Source organism: Chamaea fasciata, unplaced genomic scaffold (assembly GCF_029207755.1).
Source record: "Chamaea fasciata isolate MVZ Bird 193981 ecotype frontalis unplaced genomic scaffold, bChaFas1.0.hap1 SCAF_2, whole genome shotgun sequence".
In the NCBI taxonomy this organism is placed as follows: Eukaryota; Metazoa; Chordata; class Aves; order Passeriformes; family Sylviidae; genus Chamaea; species Chamaea fasciata.
This window is the reverse complement of record NW_027094087.1, coordinates 82,932,238-82,952,136: the sequence shown is the minus strand read 5'-3', so window position 1 is coordinate 82,952,136 and position 19,899 is coordinate 82,932,238. Positions and strand designations below refer to the sequence as shown.

The window sequence follows — 19,899 nt, the reverse complement described above, 5'->3', positions numbered from 1 at the left end:
ATCACTGAGTTGGTTCTGCATGTACAGCAAAAACTAAAATTAAAAACTGCCCAATAACTTCCCTTCTATGACATCCTTCTCTTTCCTGTATCTTTGCCAAGTTAGTATACTAAAGTTTTCCCAGATGTCTGTAATGAGTGCAGCATTTTTGGAAAATTTTAGCTATTTTGGAAGAGTTCTACAGAGTTTCTCAGAAGATGGCTGAGAAAGAAGAGAACTCCCACCACCATATTTTTAAAAAAATTAAAAACCAATCCCTAAAAATCTCTGGAATTAGGAGAAGTTGTCTCAGATTGTTTTTAGGATGCCTTTGGGTATTTGTTTACTTCACCTAACCAAGACACTGATTCCTGAAACTGCTGGCCAAGGCTTGCCAGAGCTTGGCAGTTCATCTCATCTGTGCGCTCTAGATGTGTCTCTACCCAACTCCTACAGTGTCTTCCCCACACTTTTTCCTCTGTGGTGTGAATTGCTGTGTTTCAGAGAACAAGAAGAGAGAAAACATCTCCCATGCTTACTTCCAGAGGAAGAGGTTAATCTCTTTCCTACTAAAGGAAAAGCCCAGAGGGGTGAGGCTGGAAGCTGCACTGCCTCACTGTTAAGGGAGATTCAAGACCAATGACAAAAAACTAGGGATTGGGAAAGAAGGAGGAAGAACAAAAAAAAAGAGGGAAAGACAACTAGAAGAAACAGTAAAGAAAGAGATGAGCAAGGAAAAAGGCCACAACAGAGGGCAAGGGACAACCCCTGTGTCTGTGCATCTGCCTTCAAGGGCAGGAGAGTGTGACTGTGAAGGATCTAAATAATACAAGAATGGAAACAGACTGCAAAACAGGAGGATTTGTTACAAACAGTAACCTCCTATCAGACATCCCCCAACCCATGGAACAGAGCATGAGGCTGGATCCCAGCATCAGCACTTGCCTCCTGCCATCCCAGCACAGCAAGGTGTGGTCTGTAATGCACATTTTATCATTGCACCACCCTGGCTAAGAGAATGGAGTAAAACCATCAAGCCAGCACTTTTACCACCATCCCAGATAGTTCGCATAGCAGCTGGATGAGAGTTAACGTTGCCACATTTCTTTTTCAGTTTGCTCTTTTACGGAAAAAGAAAGATCACTAAATAGAAAGCTCTTTAAAGACTGTATACGCAAAGTCAGACGTAAGGCACTGAATATCTAAGCTGACATTGTCTGTGCAACCTTTAGCTTTTATGGTAAAAAGAAACCTAAATTATTTTAAAGTGTAAGGTATAATGCTTTGAGATTTATAAAAAGGTTTCTAAGTATAACTGAAATTACTTCATTAAAATAAGAAACAACTGCCACATTTGCGGCAGGTTATGAAGGAGAGGAAGGCACTGATCCATGTGTTCCTTCACTCAACATGAAAAGAACCAGGTCACTAACCTCTCATCAAAAATGGAAAACACATTGTTCTGCAATACAAACGCTAGGAGTTCCCTTTTTTTTTTTTCCTGTGACAGATAAATGAAACAAGAAGTCAGCTATTTTTTTGAAAAGAGGAATGTTGCCAGCGGTTTTGATTTACATAGCTCTCAAGTTTGCTGAAACTGTTGAAGCTTCAGCCAGGAAATTGTTTCTTTGTTTAGGTCTTAAAGAATGAGGCTATACTTTTAATATCCAGGTCATGGTTTAGTTTCTAAGAAAAAAAAACTAGTACTAAGAAAATATAACTTTACCACTCAAATGCTTGGATGTGTCTCACTGAGAGCCAAGGAACTCTAACACATGATATCATGGCTTGAACTCCAGTTTCTGGTGTTAGTTTTTCATTTCCTCGGCGTCAAGTAGCAGAAATCAAAAGCATCTAAAAATCCTGTTATTTCTTTTTACTCAGATTTTGAAGCTGTGACCTCACTTTTCCAATCAGTTAAGCAGTAAACAGAAATTATGCCTCTGCTACAAACTGGAGGTCCTTTGCTTAGCTGCATACAAAAGCCTGGTCAGTGGTCCCTGGTAACCTACCCTATCTGAAAAGACACCTGCTCACCCAAATATTTGAAATTTTCAGAACAGCAAGAGGAGACAGAGTATTTTTGCCTATTTTCCTCTATATACTGCTTTTTACTTTACCAAAACCTCATTTTCATGTTAGCTTCTCTACCCTTTACCTACTTTTAATATTTCATATCATGGGAGGGAAGGGACCAACAGTAAGTGAAGAACCAAGCAAGCATTCCAAATGCTACACAACTAACTGTGTGGCCAGAAGGCATGGAAGGCATGTGCCTCTTCCTCTAAGCCACAGCAAAGCAATTCTGGATCCCTGTGTAGGCGTTGCCCCTTGCATGCACACAGCTGCTTCCCCAGGAACTCTGTGGTATCGGGCCAGGCTGACACTCCTGGCTGGAGTCAGCTCCCTGGTACAGATCTACCTAAATCATGCAGGCACCACCTTAAATAAGAATAATAAATAACACACTCTTTGGTTCTGGTGCCTGTCTTGGCTCCTCTGACTTGCCCAGACACGGGTCTTCGATTTACATCCACACTGAAGAAAGGCCAACTACTTCACGAGGACTTGGTAAGGGCTGACTAGCCTGCCTTCCTTCCTTCCTGATGCAACTGGTGTGACCTTCACATCAGAACTGGACTCCTAGTTGTCCCCAGAGATACTGACATTTAAGTCCAACTTACATATGGCATTAATTTCCTACATACTTTCACTTCATCTAGGAAGAAAACCACCTTTTATTTTATAACCGCTTTTCTGCTAAACAATCCTGTATGCAACCACTACTTATTTCCAGCCTCTGGCAATCGAATTTAAGGGGCAAGTACCAAGGCTCAGAAAGTATCCTAGGGACAAGTTACTTACTGTACAGCCTCAGAACTGCATCAGCACTACACACTGCTGCTGAGCGAGGCACTGGGACAGCACCTCAGCTTCATCTCCTCCTGTTTACCTCTTCCACTGAGTAGAAGGGGATGGAAAAGAGATAACTGGTATAATTTTAAAATTCAGCTGGAAAATAATTCGTCCTTTTTCCCCCCCCCCCCCCCCCCAGCAGAAAGTGTTCTGACACTGAGGGTACCTCATCGGCACTGAGAGTCTAACTCTATCAGCTGCACACAGCTGCCACCTCCTGGCACAAATCTGATTTCCTTTGCTCCCAGAGGGTGCACACTCCATCTCTGGCAGGTCAGTGGACAGACCCATGCAGTTCTCCAAAATGCTGCTGCTTTGTTATATGTGTTATCCTTCCTTTGACAGGAAAGTTAACCCTTTATTTTCTGTCAACCATGCCATAAAAGTGACAGTTAAAATTACTGCTTACTCGCAAGGATAGGTAAATCTCCCCCTAAAACTACAGCTAAACACTCAAAACTATGCTTCAGTCAGCTACCTTTTGGTAGTTACTTCTCTAGGAGTGGTACCATAGCCTTTACAGCTGTTCTGTCTTGTTGGTCACATTAATGACTTCTGCAAGTCTAGCCACCTTGAGGGATGAGCCTGGAATGGATCCGGGGTTAGTCCTCTCTGCCTGCAGGACCAGCTCATCAGCCAGGCTCATGGAGTCTCACAACTGAACTAGATTAGCTAAAGGAGGAAGCACATAACCTTGGATGCTTCCTGGTTTCGATGGAGGAGGATGGGAGGAAAAAAGCTGCTACCTCAGAATGATTTTGCAGCTGAGCAAGGGCTTGGCCACATGGAAGAATTCAGTCCTGTCCTACTGCTGATGACTGAAGGAGCCCTGTGGTAAAGGTAATGGCTGATTGCACTCAGGGCTTGTACAGCTTGTATTGTTTCAATTCCCCTCTATTTATCTTTGTCTCCCAAACTCCTAAAACTTCAAAAATTATAATATATACCTCTTTAACAATAATTGATTTGTGATTCTCTAGCTAAATACATTCTCTAGCTACATCTCTTGATAAATATTCTCAAACATGAAAGTACATGCAGTCAAAAGCACTAAGTATTAGCCAGGATTTACAGTCAGACATCTATAATCGCGCAATTGACCATTTTCACAGATTTCCTCAAAGCAGGAGGAAACACACCCTGAAGACCAGCAGGATCCCATTTATCCCAGTTGCTTAGATAACATCAGGTTTTGTTTAAAGTGCACTCAGCTTAGCACTGCCCAATAAAGTAAAGAATCCACTGAACTTCAAAACCTTAACAGGCCCATTACAAAGAGCCAAAAGAAAGGGAACAGTCTTAATATAATATGAAATTTATATAGGACTAGATGAACTCTTTCTTTTCAGTTTAGAGCTGCTTTATCAGGCAACACTATTGCATATCCTGCTGGACTGACAAAGACCTAGATACCTACTTCCAGAGCACCTTTAGGCTGAATCCCAGCAGCACCAGTACACTTTCTTCACCAGATTGCACTAGCACCTTCCTCTATAAAATATCATGTTCTAAATACCTACATATATATATAAATACTGTATTCTAAAATACTTACATATATATATATATATATATATATATATAAAAATAATGTGTTCTACATGTTCCTAGCAAGCATCAAGCAAGTTCTGTGGAACTGTGCCAAATTAGCACAGCTGCCTGTTGAAAAGTGAAGTTTCCCCAGCACACAGCTGCATACTGACCTGATGTTCAGCCATGACAGCATGGGGGTTGTACCTCCACCAACAATCCACACAGTGAAGAACACGATGAGCAGAGTTGTTGAGAACATCATTTGGTGGGAGTAGGTAGCAGTATCTCGTATAGCCAGAGCAAATGCCATGGCTCCCCTGAGACCTACCAGAAAGAATGAAATAACACAGCTTCAGAAGTGCAGCTGTGACTGTGGAGACCACAGCACCTTTCCTTGCTCTCTCCCACAAAGTGCCAGGCAGAAAGCACTGGGCTCCAGCAGGTTTTCATTTCCTTAGATTCCCTGCTAAATTATGCCCTGGGATAATTTACAACAGAATGTTGTAACTGTCCTGGTTTTCTATGACTTATAGAATCCACAAGTGCTGTGAAAAGGTGTAAATACTTCCAGAAATTAACAGGAAAGGAAGACAGAAACAAACAAGTTGTGCATAACAGCAAATAATTGTGTAAGTCAAGCAGCTCTCTGAATCCAGATGAAAATTCAGATTTTTCCAATTGAATCCATAATTGAAATATGAGTTCTTGACATGACATTTTTATCAGCTAGAAAAATATTCCAGTTAATTACATGGTCACAGGCAGACTAAACCTTTCCTCCTCTCTTCTGCTCCCAGTTATGAAACTTCACTAGCAAGAGCAAGCCATGGCACTGGGCCTTGTGCAGACTTCTTATGTAGAGGAGTCACAGGATGGTTAAGGTTTTAAGGAGCCCCTGGAGTTCATTTAGTCCAATTCCCCTGTTTGAACAACCCCTGCTCAACCTGCAGTAGGTTGCACAGGACCACATCCAGATGGCTTTTGAATATCTCCATGGATGGCGATGCCACAACCTCTCTGGGCAATTTGTACAATGCTTGGACATAGTAGAAAAGGTTTCCTGATATTCAAACAGAAAACCTCATGTGCTCCAGTTTGTGCCCATTACCTCTGGGCCTGGCACAGAGCATGACTGAAAATAGCCTGGCTCTATCCTCTTTATATCCTCTTGTGTACAGAGGATTTCCTGGAACTTCTTGAGAATGCACATGTTTAGACACACAGTACATAATTTGCCTTAAATTACAAACTTAAATAGTCATCTGTGTGACAGAAATTATAAGGCAATTTAAGTCAAATACCTTCGTCCAACTAAGCGGGAAAGGAGACCCATAAATACACCTCAATTTTCTCAGCAGTTACCTGTTTCTGCACAACATGAACATCATCTCAGCTAGAAATAACCTTTTGGAAGAGATACATCTCAATTCTCCCATATTCTTCACAAGCACTTCAAATGAAAATGCTCTATTCCCAACATGAGCTGGTGCCTGCTGTGAGCAGGTAGCATTTCAAGATGTCACCCACCCCAGACATGGCACACTTTCTGAAAAATACATGATGGCATGCTGCAATAATCAGTAAGCCTTCCCTTTAGGATGCATCAATATGGATCATAAAAACAGAAGGTAGCAAAGTCGATTGCTTATGAGTTAAAACTAAGACCTCTTGCATTGCCCAGAATTTTCGCTCTTACCTGAAAACATCATCATGTGCTGAAAGCTCCAGCTGATCTTATGCCTTCTGCCCAAATTCAACAAGAAGGAGAGGGGGTAGATATGTGCAGCTCTGCCCAAAAAGATTGCAACCTGTTTGCAGCTGAGGGTTAAGGATTTCTTTTTTCCTACGGTATGCAGTTTTTGGTACCTGGCTTTAACATGAAGCTTTTGCTTTAGTGAGAGATTTACATCACGATATCAAGTGTTCTTCCTATAGCTGTGTATCTAAAGCAGACTTTCCCCTATTTTATGTAACTTGTGCATTCAAAAGTGATTGCACAAAGTGCAAATTTTTACTAATATAACTAAGTTCTTAGATGCACAGTGAAATTATACCTGGTATTAAAATGACCAGTTGTACAAATGAAGTCTTTCCTTTGAAAATTCACACTTTAAACAATTATCACCACCACCATTCAATTTGGAGTTTTGGATCAACAGAAATGCAGCCCTGTATACAGTGGGGAGACCAACTTAAGACCAGCAAGTGGCCACTCCATTATGACTCCTGCAGAGGCAAAATCTCCTGTTGGCCAGCAAACACTTACCGGTACAGAGTTACTACGAATATAAAACCAAAAGCCATTTGTCAGCACTAGAATGAAGTTGAAAAAGAATAGTGAAAGAGTATTGCATCAATTCATGACAGTAGGTGGCAAGTACCCCCACTGTGGTGCAAAACATCCAGTGGCTCCAGTGAAGAAGCAGAAAGCTGAAAACATTCTCCACTATATAAGGAGCACTTTGGGAAAAAACTAGACTTGTGGGCTGAAATCCTATAAAATGCCAACATGGGCAGAAGCCAAACAAACACTGTTCATTTGCTGCTGGGATGGGAACATTAGAAGAATAATACCTCTCCCATGGAAAAGAAATAAAGAGAATAAAGAGCTCTAGACACCACTGGGTTGTTGCCATAGCTAAAGTAAAGCAATACTGTCAGCAGGGAATATCTCTAGGAAAATCAGACTTTGATTATTGCTTTGTATAATAACCCTCACATAACTATTCCAAGCAACTTTTACACCAGTCCTTTGGAGGACTGCAGAAATCAGACATCAGAAGCCATCAAGACTAATGTATGTAAGAATAATAGCTAAGATTTTGCCAAGGATGCTGAGGCTCTAGCTCTGCCTTTACAGTCCAGCCTTTCACTTTCAACAGCTGGTAATGTCTTTACATTTCCCCCCTGCAGGTTGTTAACCCAATGGTGACCACAATAGGTGCTAGTACTAGTTGCCCTCCTCACAAAGGTAGAAAAGCATTCAAGAGGCAACAGAGGTTAAGTGTAGTGGTAGAAAAAGATGTGGAAAATGTATTAAAAGGTGAGTAGGTAGAGAACAACTACTGAAAACAAACCCAGAGCAGACAGCATGACTTGAGAGAAGATGGAAGGCCACACTAAGCACGAAAAATTGTATTGCTTAGTATACCAGATGCAACTATTCTGTTCATATCTTTATCCAATGCCTGCAGGGTTCTGGAGCATTTCTTAGATCAGAAAAGTGGATGTGAGGTGACACAGGAGAAAATTTATTACTGTTCCAGAAAAATGTAAATGGTCGAAGGAAAATAAAGACAAATGTGATAAATCTTGAGAAGTAGTACAGAAAACAGAAAGAAGAGAAAATAAGTACATCTCATGCATGGCCATCTTTTATGTCCTTTTAAAGGTTTTCACCTCCATTGCCAATAGCCCTACTCCTACAGCAGGCAGAGGGAAATGAAGACTGGAAGATTAGCTCCCATTTCTTCATGGATACTTATAATTCTGCTGAATTTTCAAGCACCCAGGAATATAGTGAGGAAAGAGTTACATAATCTATTTCAACAGGGGCAGGATGCAGAGCTTACATGAGTGTGACTACTACAAAGTGTTCAGTTCTGGGGAATTTGAGAGTCAGGTACCAAGTCAAATAGAGACAATGGCGGAACGTTCAGTTTTAATTGTGCACCCGTCATGTCATGGTCTGCACCCCAACTCAGTTCCTTTCCCCTCCCATTGCCTGAGATGCTGACCTCTGCTCATTTGTCAAAGATGATCTATTCACCCACATTCCTTTTTATGTATTTGAAGTTTGCCCCTTACTTTCTCAAGGGGCCACTGGAAGTGGAGAGAAAATTAATCCTTTTCTAGGTCTCCAAAGTTCAAATACAAGAACAACACAAGCAGTGTTGGCTGTCAACGGCCAAAGCATGCAGTAAAGCATATTCATTTATTTATCTAGTGAAATTAGATGGCTTCTAACCTCCAGGTACAGAGCCAACAACTGTGTGGCACAGAGGCTTTAGGGCTTTGATGTAAGGTGTAACCAAAGATTTTTCTCAAAATTATTGTGCCTACAAGACATTAGGGAAACTTAGGCAGGCCACCATCCTCTGTTTGGTAAAGCCAACAGACATCACAAGTTTTTGGGCATATAAGACAATAGAGAAACATCACACAATGTGGAAAAGGATACAAAAGCTCCAATAATGAAAACTGGGCTGAATATGTGCTTCTGGAAAGTAAACAGTGCCAAGCCCATATAAGAAAAGATGAAGTTCTCAGCCAGGAAGTGCAACACCTCAAAGAGCTAGAGAGAAAATCATCACATGTTAAGGGCCAAGTAAAAAAGATCCTGTAAAAACAAAAATTCATGGATTACTACAGCAATGCACTGTAAAAAAAGGTAAAAGACATCCTTGCCTGCTTAGTGCGACTCCTTGACTCAACTGACAAGTTATTGTATGTATAATGTGCCTGGGTAATTCCACAGAAGAGGACAGCCACCACACCTGTGAACAGAACCACACGTAAAAATCAGCCTGTTTACTGTCAGCTCACCACACTTCCCCTTCATGTGCTCCTTTTAATTCATACACATTCTTAACCTTGAGATTTTATGACTCTTCCATTCAAAAGAGTGAGGTTTGGGAGATGGTGCCTGAACCAAACCATTGCCTTTGTTACACGGTGAGCTGCAGCTTCAACACTGAACAGAATGCAAAGAAAACAACAACCCAGCTTTAAGCACAAACATATTTCTCATTGAAAAGCTTTAGTGAGCTGCTGCTGAGACGGACTTCTGTCTGCATGTGCTTGAATCCAAGCCACTCACCAGTAAATCCACAAGCTTCTGCAAGCAAGAAAGTGCTCCAGGACATCAAGAAGAAGAGAGCCGTTTCCAGCAGGGGGAAGCAGTGCAACTTGGTAAACTTCGTCACGTTAAGTCACTTGTTAAGGGATCAAAAATAAATCCTTTGACTTCCCTTTAGCTCCCAGTATTTATGAAAAACACTTTTATGTACTGACAGCCCATGCTTGTTGGAAAACAAAACACTTCTGATGCTGAGAAATGCAAATTCCAACACATCAAGGCAAACTTCAGACTCAACTTGCAACAATCAGTTTTGGATATTTTTGTTGTCTATCCATGGCATAAAGTGTGGGTCCACCTCTTAGAGGTAATACTGTCTTATTCTATGGTTCCCTTTGAAGTGCTAGCAAGCTCCTTTTAGACTGTGTGTGCCTTGGCTTTTCAGGGGATTGGTGGGGAAATGATATTTTTTTTCCCCCTGCCAACCTCAACTGAGTCCCACTCCCACCTTCAAATAAAGCATAAAGTGCATTCAAGAGCATTTAATTTACAGAGCTGTTCTTGACTACAGCAACCCTAAGATCAGTAAGATTTACAAGAATTGTCCTTCCCAGATTTGCTAATAAGTCTTCTCCAGCAAGCATGGCTACTTCAGTACTTTTAAGGCAAAACAATTGCTGCCTACAAAATGTATCTCCTTTCCTTGTGCTGATGCGTTTTAGAGAAAAAGCCAACTGGGAGCAGCTCAGTCTTTCAAAGGAAAGAAAAAACAAGTTCGTCTTGCAGAGGAGAGCAAAACCTGAGTAACATCAAAGCACACACTGAGTTAACAATTCATACAGCTACTGGAGAAGCAGAATAGGTTTCAGTAGTGTTAAATTTAGCTCTTCACACACGACAAAAAATAGTTGTTCTCCTATTTATAGAATCCTTTTCGTGTTGGTTTTTTTTTTTTTCCTAAGCACTACTCTGGCAGCAGGTAAACACTGAACAGCACACTGTATCTGAGGTGCAAACAGCTATGCACAGTTCATATGAAGGCAATCAGTACCAACTCTCCACTCACACCTATTTCTTGCTGACATGCTCTGCTGACTTGGTCTAGGGCAAACATATACTTCAGACACACCTTCAGCCATGACCTTACTCTGTCAGAAGGTTGCACTCAAAACAAAGCCCAGAGCACCATTTAAAAAAAAAAAAAAATTCTCCGTGTTGGCAGTCCACCAAATATAAAACACAGCATACTTTTTAAACAGCTGTTGATTCTGCACAGAAACCACCTCTGAAACTTTTGAGCTTCGCTGAATTCCCCCCCACCACTTCCCCCAAACAGATCTATTTTCTAAAATCATGCTTCTGAAGCAGCAACATCCACCAGAACAAAAATTGGAACCCATTTCCTCACAGAGTACTCAGATAATCCCAGTGCCTGGCTCAGGGGACATTCATGGATGCCTAAGGAAATTGGCTAGCCACAGTCACTCCATGGGAGAGGAAGAGGTTGAACCTTGTTCCCCTGAACTTAGGCAAGGGGCCTGTCAGAACCATTTCCTTATTTCCAGTCTTTATGGCAGTTTTGTGAATCAAACTGTTTATTCCCCTTGCTGTTACTGTAAGTAACCATACCAAAATATTTTATTAAATCTGAAATTAAAACCTATACTCATCATTTTGGAGGAAGATCAAGGTGGGAGAAAGGCAAGAAAAGAATAACATTTTATTATTTCATATAACTGATCAAATTGAAATATTAACTGAAATGATTTTTTTTTCTTATCTCTTTTCTTTATTTGTTAGACATGGCCTTGTATTTCACATCTTTTCAATCTGTCAGATGCTGCAATTTAGTAAATATATACAATGTGGTATTATAACTTAACTATTAAAAACAAACAAACAAAACACAGCTTGCTGAAAGCCAGAACAAATCCTTGTATATTATCTGCATCATTTGGAAACCAAGTATTTTATCTACTCTCAAAGGACAGTGCATGATTGCATAAAACACCTTAACCAGAGAGGCACAGGTATAGGTACTTCATGCTATAGGAATATTAACTTAATCCATAATTTGTGGGTTCTAATCAGCTATGAATAGTAAAATGCAAATTTTTTTACTTCTACAGCATTGCATGACATTAAGGATGTTTCCAAAAGAAAATAGTCATATAATTAAACAACCAAAGAAAAAGAAAAAAACAAAACCCAAACAGAACAAAAAGAAAAATATCCCCACCACACACACAAAACATTGCCACAGAGGCTTTTTTCTGAGCACCCTCACATCACCTTCCTGAGCACAACCATTAGAAAAAGCAAGGATTGGTTGCTGCTTCAGAAACATAATTTTACGAAGTGGATCTGATTGCATTTCAGCCTTAATTAGTAGCCAACGAGCAAGCCAAAACCCACAACAACTGCATTTGAGCAGCGAGAGCTATGGATGGTTGGTTGCCTAAAAGCCAGAGGAGGAATCGTGGTTCTGAGACACTCTGATTGCAGATCAGTGGAACTGAGACTGAACATTAAAGCATCAACAGCACATCTTCCCCATTATACTTAAAGGGTTTCCATTTTGCAGACATGGCAAGAAAATCTGCACAGTGTGTATATAAGATACAGCTCAGACATTACTGCTTCAGAGTCACAGGTTCACGATCATTGTACAAAACATCACATTTTACCCCTTTCAGGTCAGTGTTCAGAAGTCTAGGTACATCAGAGCAGCCTGGGATACGTACAGATATGGTTATACTAGCCAGTCAGAAAGCAAAGACTTAATTTTGTTCCTGAAGAAGCATCATGACTCCTGGAGCAGGTCAGGCTGAAGGTCTACTGCCTGAACCTAAATTAAAACCCACACAAATTGCTTGCTAAGCACCTCAGAGATCTAACCAAATAGCAGCAACCAGCATTAAGGGAACAGAATGGATGATGCAAGGCACATCATGTTATTAAGTTAAACTCTCATAGAGATACAATCTTATCCAAGATGCATGACATCAGATTTCTGGCAAAAAAGTTTAAATGCAGGACTCAAAGAATGCTGTGGGGGTCAGAAATAACTGAGATTTTGCTGAAGACAGAATCAAATACCAAATCAAATCAAATCATATACCAAATACCAAATCAAATAATCATCATAGGAGATGTCTTTCAAGACTAATAATAAAAGCTAGGTTTTCTAACTCCATAAAAAGAAACTAAACATTCTTAGGACATGCCTGTCTAAGGCCCTCCCTTGATTTGTTGCAGCAACATCACCAAAACTTCTACTGTGGCCTCAATTTTATTGGAAAGTGTTGATTTCTGTGGGTACCTGTTATGTCTTTCTATAGAAAAGAAGTCACATGAATACTGATCACATCTTCACACTCAGAATTAAACAAGCTAGAGTCAATTCTGCTATAATGGGAAACAGGAAAGCCCTGATAATATCCACATGTGCCATCTCAGCTGGAATAACCAAACATGAAGAAGGATATCAGAGCTGTCACAACCCCTGTCACTGCTCCCATCATGAAAGAACCACTGAATATTCCCAGGAAAACACCAACAGACTTGAAAAACGCTGCAGCATCAAAAGCATGGGTATTTTCACCTGTTGGCTGGTAGGCAACTATAGATCTAGAAAGAGAGAACACAGTGACAAGTTAGAAGTGGTATCAGTAAAAATTTTTTCTGTAACAACACTACCCAAGCTATAGGGAGACAGTCCCACGCTGAAGGCATTTGTCATTCTGGCCTATGTGTGCATTAGGGGCCTTGGCAAATGTTGCAATGGTTATCAATCCGGTTAAAGGCAATGCATCTGAACTTGAAATAATGTTTCTCAGAAAAGGCATTTATTTTAAACAAATGCCAAAAGCAATTTAGTAATTTCAGAGTAGAAATTCGCACAGTTACTTACGAGGATAATACAATGGCAACAGCATCATTCAACACGCTCTCTCCAAACAGAAGGGCATAGAGATCGACATCAGCATGCAGCTCATTAAATATTGCTAGCACGGTAACTGCAGAAAGAAAAGAGGAAAACAACACTGGAACGAACGCATGAGCTGTGGAGCAGACTTTTCATTTTGGCTAAAGCAACAAAACCCAGGAACTGAAGTACAGAATCAAAACTAAAATGGGAAACCATAGTCATGTTTACCTACAAGTAAGCAATTCCTCCATCAGTTTTAGGGCAGCTCCATTAGGAGGTGGCTCTTTTGTCCTCCCATCTGCACAGTGTTCAGAGCAAGGCCTCCATGATCAAGGGGCATGGGGCAGACAAACTTCTTCTACCAAAGGCCTGATATTATTTTAGAACGTGTTCCATATAAAACAGTAAGCAAAATGTTGTGCAGCTCTTCCTGCTTTTAAAATCTGTATGGGTTGTTGACACAGCTTTGTGATTTCAGCCATCGTAAAATAGTACAAATAATCCTAAGTGTTCCCCTAAGTATATGCTATGCCACAGGTGTGAATTTTCACATAGTTTAAAAAGGACAAGAGTGCTAAATATTTATAATCATTCTTTCAAGAAAATTCTGAGATGAAAGACCACGATCTAGATGTTCCCATATACGCGCTTCAAAAATCACATGGTGATTTTTTGCAAAAATTGTATGCAACCACCAGCTGTTCAGAGCTCAGCTCAATCACAGGAGCTACTTCCCATTTTCACACTAATCACCACTAAGCACCTCAAATAAACTGCTTTAAATGTCAAGCTTCATACTTCAGCACTCCCCACCCTTGTCCATGACCTTTGCCAGCCCTACAAACTGGTCTGTCAAGCAGAGATTTCAACGTGAGCCTGCTTGACTCTGAAGGATGTCCATGTTATTTGAGCAAAAGCTGAAAGTACTTGGCCAGAAAAGCATTCTTCTGCCTTAACTTGTAAAACATGAAGTTTATTTGAAAGAAGAAAAGAAAACCCTGAACCTAAAAGCTTCAAATATTGCTCTTAAATTACCCAGCCCCAAGCAATGCAGCTGAGTAAGGAAGTCCTGCTATCCAGAAAATGCAATAATTTCATCTATTTGCAGCCTTAAACTTGACGCACACTTAGCAAGAAAGCACTTAACAAAAAACATATTTAAGTATTTGAACAGTAGAGTTAGACTTTTCTCCAAGCATATCATGATGTCATACCAGTTCAGTCACAAATCAGCAGAGAGCAGCTTTCAAAATGCTCAGAATTCGCATGTATTTCAGAAAAGAGGTTCAGAGATACTAATATGATAAAACTGAAAATAGAGTCCTGTTCATATGCAGCTGAAAATCCTAACAGTGGGGTTATTTTGGAAGGTTATTAAAAAATGTTCATCAAGCTACCTGGATCAGTGGCAGATATTATCGCTCCAAAGAGGAGGCAGTCTGTATAATAGAATTTATCAGACAGCTGACCCACCAACTTCATTAGTTTCACAACCCCGTACATGAGATTCCTGAAGAGAAAGAAGATAAAACATTCCAAGTCAAACAAGCTGGTGCATTTCAAACAGGCCAGGGGAAAGCACAAGCAACAGTATTTCAGACAGGCTTATTTAAGCCCAGTGGGACACTGCCACAGAGTAGCACAAAGCTCTCAGAGTAAACTTTCCTCTTTTGCTTGTGAAGCAAACCAAGCAATACATGATCCAGAAGACCCAGAAGACATCATCTAAACCAGTTAGCAAACTCTGAAATCTTTGCACAATTAGCACAGAGTCTACATGTTTCTTCCGTTTTTCACCAAATTCTCCCCGCTCAAAATTCCCCTCGGTATTATTTCTCCCAACACAACATATTGGCCAAAAACTCTGAGGTAAGAATAGCCTATAATAATATAGATTATTTCTCTAGTGAAATCCTTTGAGAGACAAGCCATGGTCACCAATACAATTCAGGATTTTTGTTATTCAGAATATCCATATACAGGACAGAGTAATATGAGTAGCATAAGAGATTGTAGGCAGGCAAACCAACATGACCAGCTATCTTAAACTAAATGCGTGTGTATATGCATACATTAAATATATATAAGCAGGCAAAGAGAGAGAGTGTGCTTTATCAGCTTAAACTCTAGTGTAGAGGGGAACTGATATTGGAGTTCACTTACCCAATAATAAAGCAAGACACTGCTGTTCCTAAAAAGGCATAAGCCAAAATGGACCCTAAATTCCTGAAGAAGTGTCTCTGCATAGGATAAAGAGGTTTATGTAAGTACTTTGGAAAAATCATATTGCCCATTCACAGCCATGTAGCACACTACTTCACTTCCATCAATACATGGAAACACACCTCTATTTCAGAGAAACATTTCAATTACCGCTTTGTAAATTCAATCCAACTTCAATAAATTGAATAAATCAGATCTGTGCCACGCATTAGAGTCTACATGTAGCTTACTGACAGAAAGCCTATTGACAGAAACCAGCACCACTCCATGGTGTCTTCAAGCAAGATCAGAATCTGGGCCCTTCTGCCATTAAGGGTCTGGCACATCTCCACTGGGATTCAGGGTTAGTCTGCCTCTCAGCATAATTTACTGCATTTTGGACATTTGAGAAGGACCAAAACAATTCATAACAGAACATCTTTTACTTTAAATGACTTAAACTGACATTAATGTCTGGCTAAGTTCAAAGGAAAACAAATCAGCAAAATTAAGTAGGGTTTAATACATTTATACTCAAAAATACATGTATTTTCTCTTAAAACAGTATGACCTAACCATGTCTGGAGGAAATGAGATTTTTCTTACTGTAAGTAAATGCCTGAAAGGAGACTACAGTCTTGAACAAATCAGCAATCTCACATTAAAAAAAGAGGATCTATCCTGCTCAGAAGTTATTGCGCTTACCTTCTTCAAGCTATAACCAGCATGAAAAATAATAGGAGGCAATAGAATGTTGAAAAAAACTTCTGGGTCAAATGTTACCTAAAAAATAAAATATGAAATTTCAATTACAAACAGACATATACAAACCCTTAGGACGTTTTCCTCATTCATTTTCTGATAACCACTATTTTTGCTTGCTGAAATAGATAAGTCGAGCCTCTAAAATATTGCCCAGCTCTATTTGTACATAGCAGCAAAAAGCTGCAGCTCTTGTTGGTAAATAGCATCTAGAAAGAACAGGCATTACACTGGTTACTTGTGATCTGAAAGCAGTCCCAAACACAGTCCCCTATTTTAAATTAAAAATTGCTAGTAGAAATTACACTGGAGAAGATCTCTCCTGTTGTGATACCTGATACTGGTATAGCTGCATGTGAAATGCTATTTTAGCTTACTTTTTGGTGCAAGTTTAGCCACTAAATAATTATGGTAAGCCAATCAAGTCTGATCCAAGACTGTTTTTCAGAAATTTCGATCATACACGTCTTCCATGTATTTCAGTAGGAGTTGCAGATATCCATGAAGGACTACACTACACTAAAGAACAAAAAACAACAGTTAAAATGCAAACAGAAGGCCTTCACACATATGAGGCTAACTAGGTTCTCTTCACCCACTGCCTAAGCACAGGTTAGAAGACAAACTCCACAACTGTGCCCTCCCAGAGTAGGACTCATTTCAGCTAACTTGAGATACCTACAGCAGACAGACACACATAGACAGCTAAGCTCTCTCATGATCTGCAGAAAGAAGTATTTCTAGATCACAATCCTGTGCTTCAAAGTCTAGCTTGGATACACACAAAAGGTGATTAATTCCTGACACTGAATAAAAAGACAAATAACACACATGAATAACTGTTGATAGGTGAATTCCACTTCCAACACCAGGCTGCCTCATTTAGTGGTTTACAGGGTGGAAGCAGTAACTATTTCCTGACAATAAACAGACTTTAAAACCCTAGGAAAAAATAAATAAGTATATAAATAAAATTTTAAAAAACCCCAAAGCAAACAAACAAACAAAAAAACCCCCACAAAAATAAGAAAAACCCCACCAAAACCACAAGAAGAAACAATCACTTTTCACTAAGAAATAATTTTCCTCATACTGCATTTATACAAGGCAGCAAAAGGCGCTTTTTTTCGGTTCAGCTGGTCTCTGTGAATTCTACAGATGTTAAAAACATACATTAAGTCTTCAAACCCAGGCCTTTAGGAAAGCACCACATACATGTAACAGAGCACAGTTTCTCCAGCAGTGATATAATACAGAAGGTGCTTTTAAATTTAGCAGTAAAGTGCTGTTACTATCAGGAATACTGACACTTGACACTGCCTAAGGTTCAAATGGGATGGGGGGGGGGGGGGAAGGGAGGGAAGCATAGATGAAGGAGAAACACTTAGGCAAGCATGCAAAATGGTGTGGCCTCACCTTTCTCAACATGTCATTTTGCTCCACGTTGTGGATCTTCCCAGGGCTGATCTCCCCTTTGAGCGTGTACTCGAAGAACTTGCCGCTGACGTTGACCAGCAGGGTGGTGAAGGGCCGGTCCTCCTGCGAGCAGCTGAATGGTTTGTCATGGCCACTCGTGGAGGGAGTCCCATACCTCAGGATCACCCCAACTATGAGTCCTGGAAGAGAGGTAAAAACCCATGAAGCTGATTTGCTACCCCTGCACTTTTATGAGTTTCAGACATCATCCAAGGGATCGTGCATGAACTTTGCAAGCGCATGAGCATCATAAACATGTTGAAGTGAATTGTTACTATCAGTTTTTGGCAGAGGAAGAGAGGCCCTGAACGCATCAAAACTACCAATGAATCTGAAGAATCTGGTACCTGACTGAAGTGACAAACAAAAGGCTCCATTTCAGTTTTTGTCTTCCTCACCCTCACTCACACCTCGAAAGTGTAAACCCCCAGTCACATGAGAGACCAAACATTAGGACACATCAGGTACATTTCACCTGCCTTAGGACAGAACTGAGCAAACACACTATTGTCAGAAAACAACAACTGCTGGAAACACATGACCATAACTGATCGGGAATGGTTATGTTTGCCGTATTATTTTATGGCTATAGCAAGGATGCAGTTTTTAGTCTTACAATTCTGGGCAAGTAAAGAATGCCCATTGCACAATCTTCTGTGTACTCCACGAACTTTAAGACTAGAAGACAGATGACATGCACAAAGAAGCCTCTACATGTAATTTGCAAGCATTTTCCAGATTTCATATAAACAAAAATAAAATAAGGTGTAAATCATAAGAAATCCAGGATTTGGGAATATAGGACAAATTGCTTAAGCAGTAGAGAAAATCCAACCAGAAAACACTATCAATAACAAATGCATCCAACGCAGTGACAAAAATAATTTGTAACTTAACGCCAGGGGGCTGGAGAAGCACAAAGTTCTAACTGAGTACCACTCCTGTTACAACGTACTAAGAAAAGAACATCTGCAGAGAGAATATTTAAGAACAGTCAAAGTGGTTTTGGTCTGATCAGTAAACAAATTGATACCCACTCACTAAAGGCTCCCCGATGCCTTAGGATGATCTGCAATTTAATCCTTGTTCCAGACAACTGCAAGATGAAGATGGATGTTTGATGCTTTTGTTGACAAGTCAGTAGTCAATGTTGGGTTTGCTCCCTGTGACCCTTCCTCTGCATCCATAGTTTCCCCAGATAGTAAATGAAGCTGACAGGTAATAATCAAAAAAAAAAAAAAAAGAGGTAAAACAAACAAAAAAATCTACCACACAACAAAAACCCAAATAGACTTACAGCTATGACATAGCGCAAAGAGTAACCAAACTGTGTCCCCAAAAAGCCAATCAAAGGAACACACCTCATTCTCCTAAAGTCCATTGTGACAAAACTGTTTTAAGGCAAGAAGATACAGCAGGTAGCAGCAGTGACACTAGTGGGAGGCTCATCTCTAGACTTCCTTTTCTAAGAACAGAGCAGCAACATGATCATTCCAAAATAACCAGAATATTAAGATACATTTTATTTAGAAAAGGGAAGTACATACTCAGAGAGAACATGGGAAGAGATCCCCTAAGCAAGATAAATCTACTTGCTGAAATTTCAAATGCTAACAATTTAAATACACAAACTTATGCAAGCATCTCCTAACACCACCAGAGCATTTTAAACCTATATATGATGGATGAGGCAGAAACACAGCTCTGCACAAAGTGACAGGTTACAATCAGTCACCTCCAAGCCACTTGCACTACCAGTCATGGCTACAGACACCTTCACCAAACCAGCCAGGCCAGCAGCCTAAGCTTTCTGCTGCTCTCGCCCTACTCACAGCCAGGGAGAGCTATGGTCACAGAATACATCAGGAAGACTGAGTGGTAAAAATTGATCTAACCAACAGCAGGCAGAAATCCTGCAGTAAATCAGAATGCAAAAATGAAAAATGTACAGATGAACTTATTCATAGCTGTGGCATAAAGCAAATTCTATATTGCTACTCAGCTGAGAATAGAGAGGAGGACATGGGTAGCTTCTAAGGGTCAGAGACTGTCCTTACCCAATGCATTGCAAAAGCAGATGGGAAACCCCATTACTATTGCATTAGGAACAGGAACCTGAGAGCAGGAGGTGATTGCACCATAAAACTGGATATAATCCCCTTGTACATTTTCCTCCATAATAAAATATACCAGTTATCTGAAAATTATATTCATGACTAGTACTTATTTGAAGTGAAACATTCTGTCCCATATCCTCCCTCTCCTATGGCCCAGTAGCACAGCTACAGGGAATTTTCATACA

At 40.2% G+C, this 19,899-nt stretch overlaps 1 protein-coding gene across 2 annotated transcripts in view; it reads right to left on the bottom strand.

Annotated features, from left to right (window-relative positions):
- Positions 1-19,899, bottom strand: part of SLC9A7 (solute carrier family 9 member A7) — a 68,246-nt gene that overhangs the window by 19,303 nt on the left and 29,044 nt on the right. For both annotated transcript variants that reach the window (XM_066176502.1, XM_066176503.1), the window contains exons 2-12: positions 17,538-17,737; positions 16,065-16,142; positions 15,321-15,397; positions 14,555-14,667; positions 13,140-13,245; positions 12,715-12,856; positions 9,248-9,353; positions 8,836-8,924; positions 8,609-8,722; positions 6,125-6,236; positions 4,599-4,752 (exon numbers count right to left, since the gene is read on the bottom strand). In XM_066176502.1, the coding sequence (XP_066032599.1) occupies positions 4,599-4,752; positions 6,125-6,236; positions 8,609-8,722; positions 8,836-8,924; positions 9,248-9,353; positions 12,715-12,856; positions 13,140-13,245; positions 14,555-14,667; positions 15,321-15,397; positions 16,065-16,142; positions 17,538-17,737 (1,291 nt within the window). The remainder of the gene's footprint in view (positions 1-4,598; positions 4,753-6,124; positions 6,237-8,608; positions 8,723-8,835; positions 8,925-9,247; positions 9,354-12,714; positions 12,857-13,139; positions 13,246-14,554; positions 14,668-15,320; positions 15,398-16,064; positions 16,143-17,537; positions 17,738-19,899) is intronic.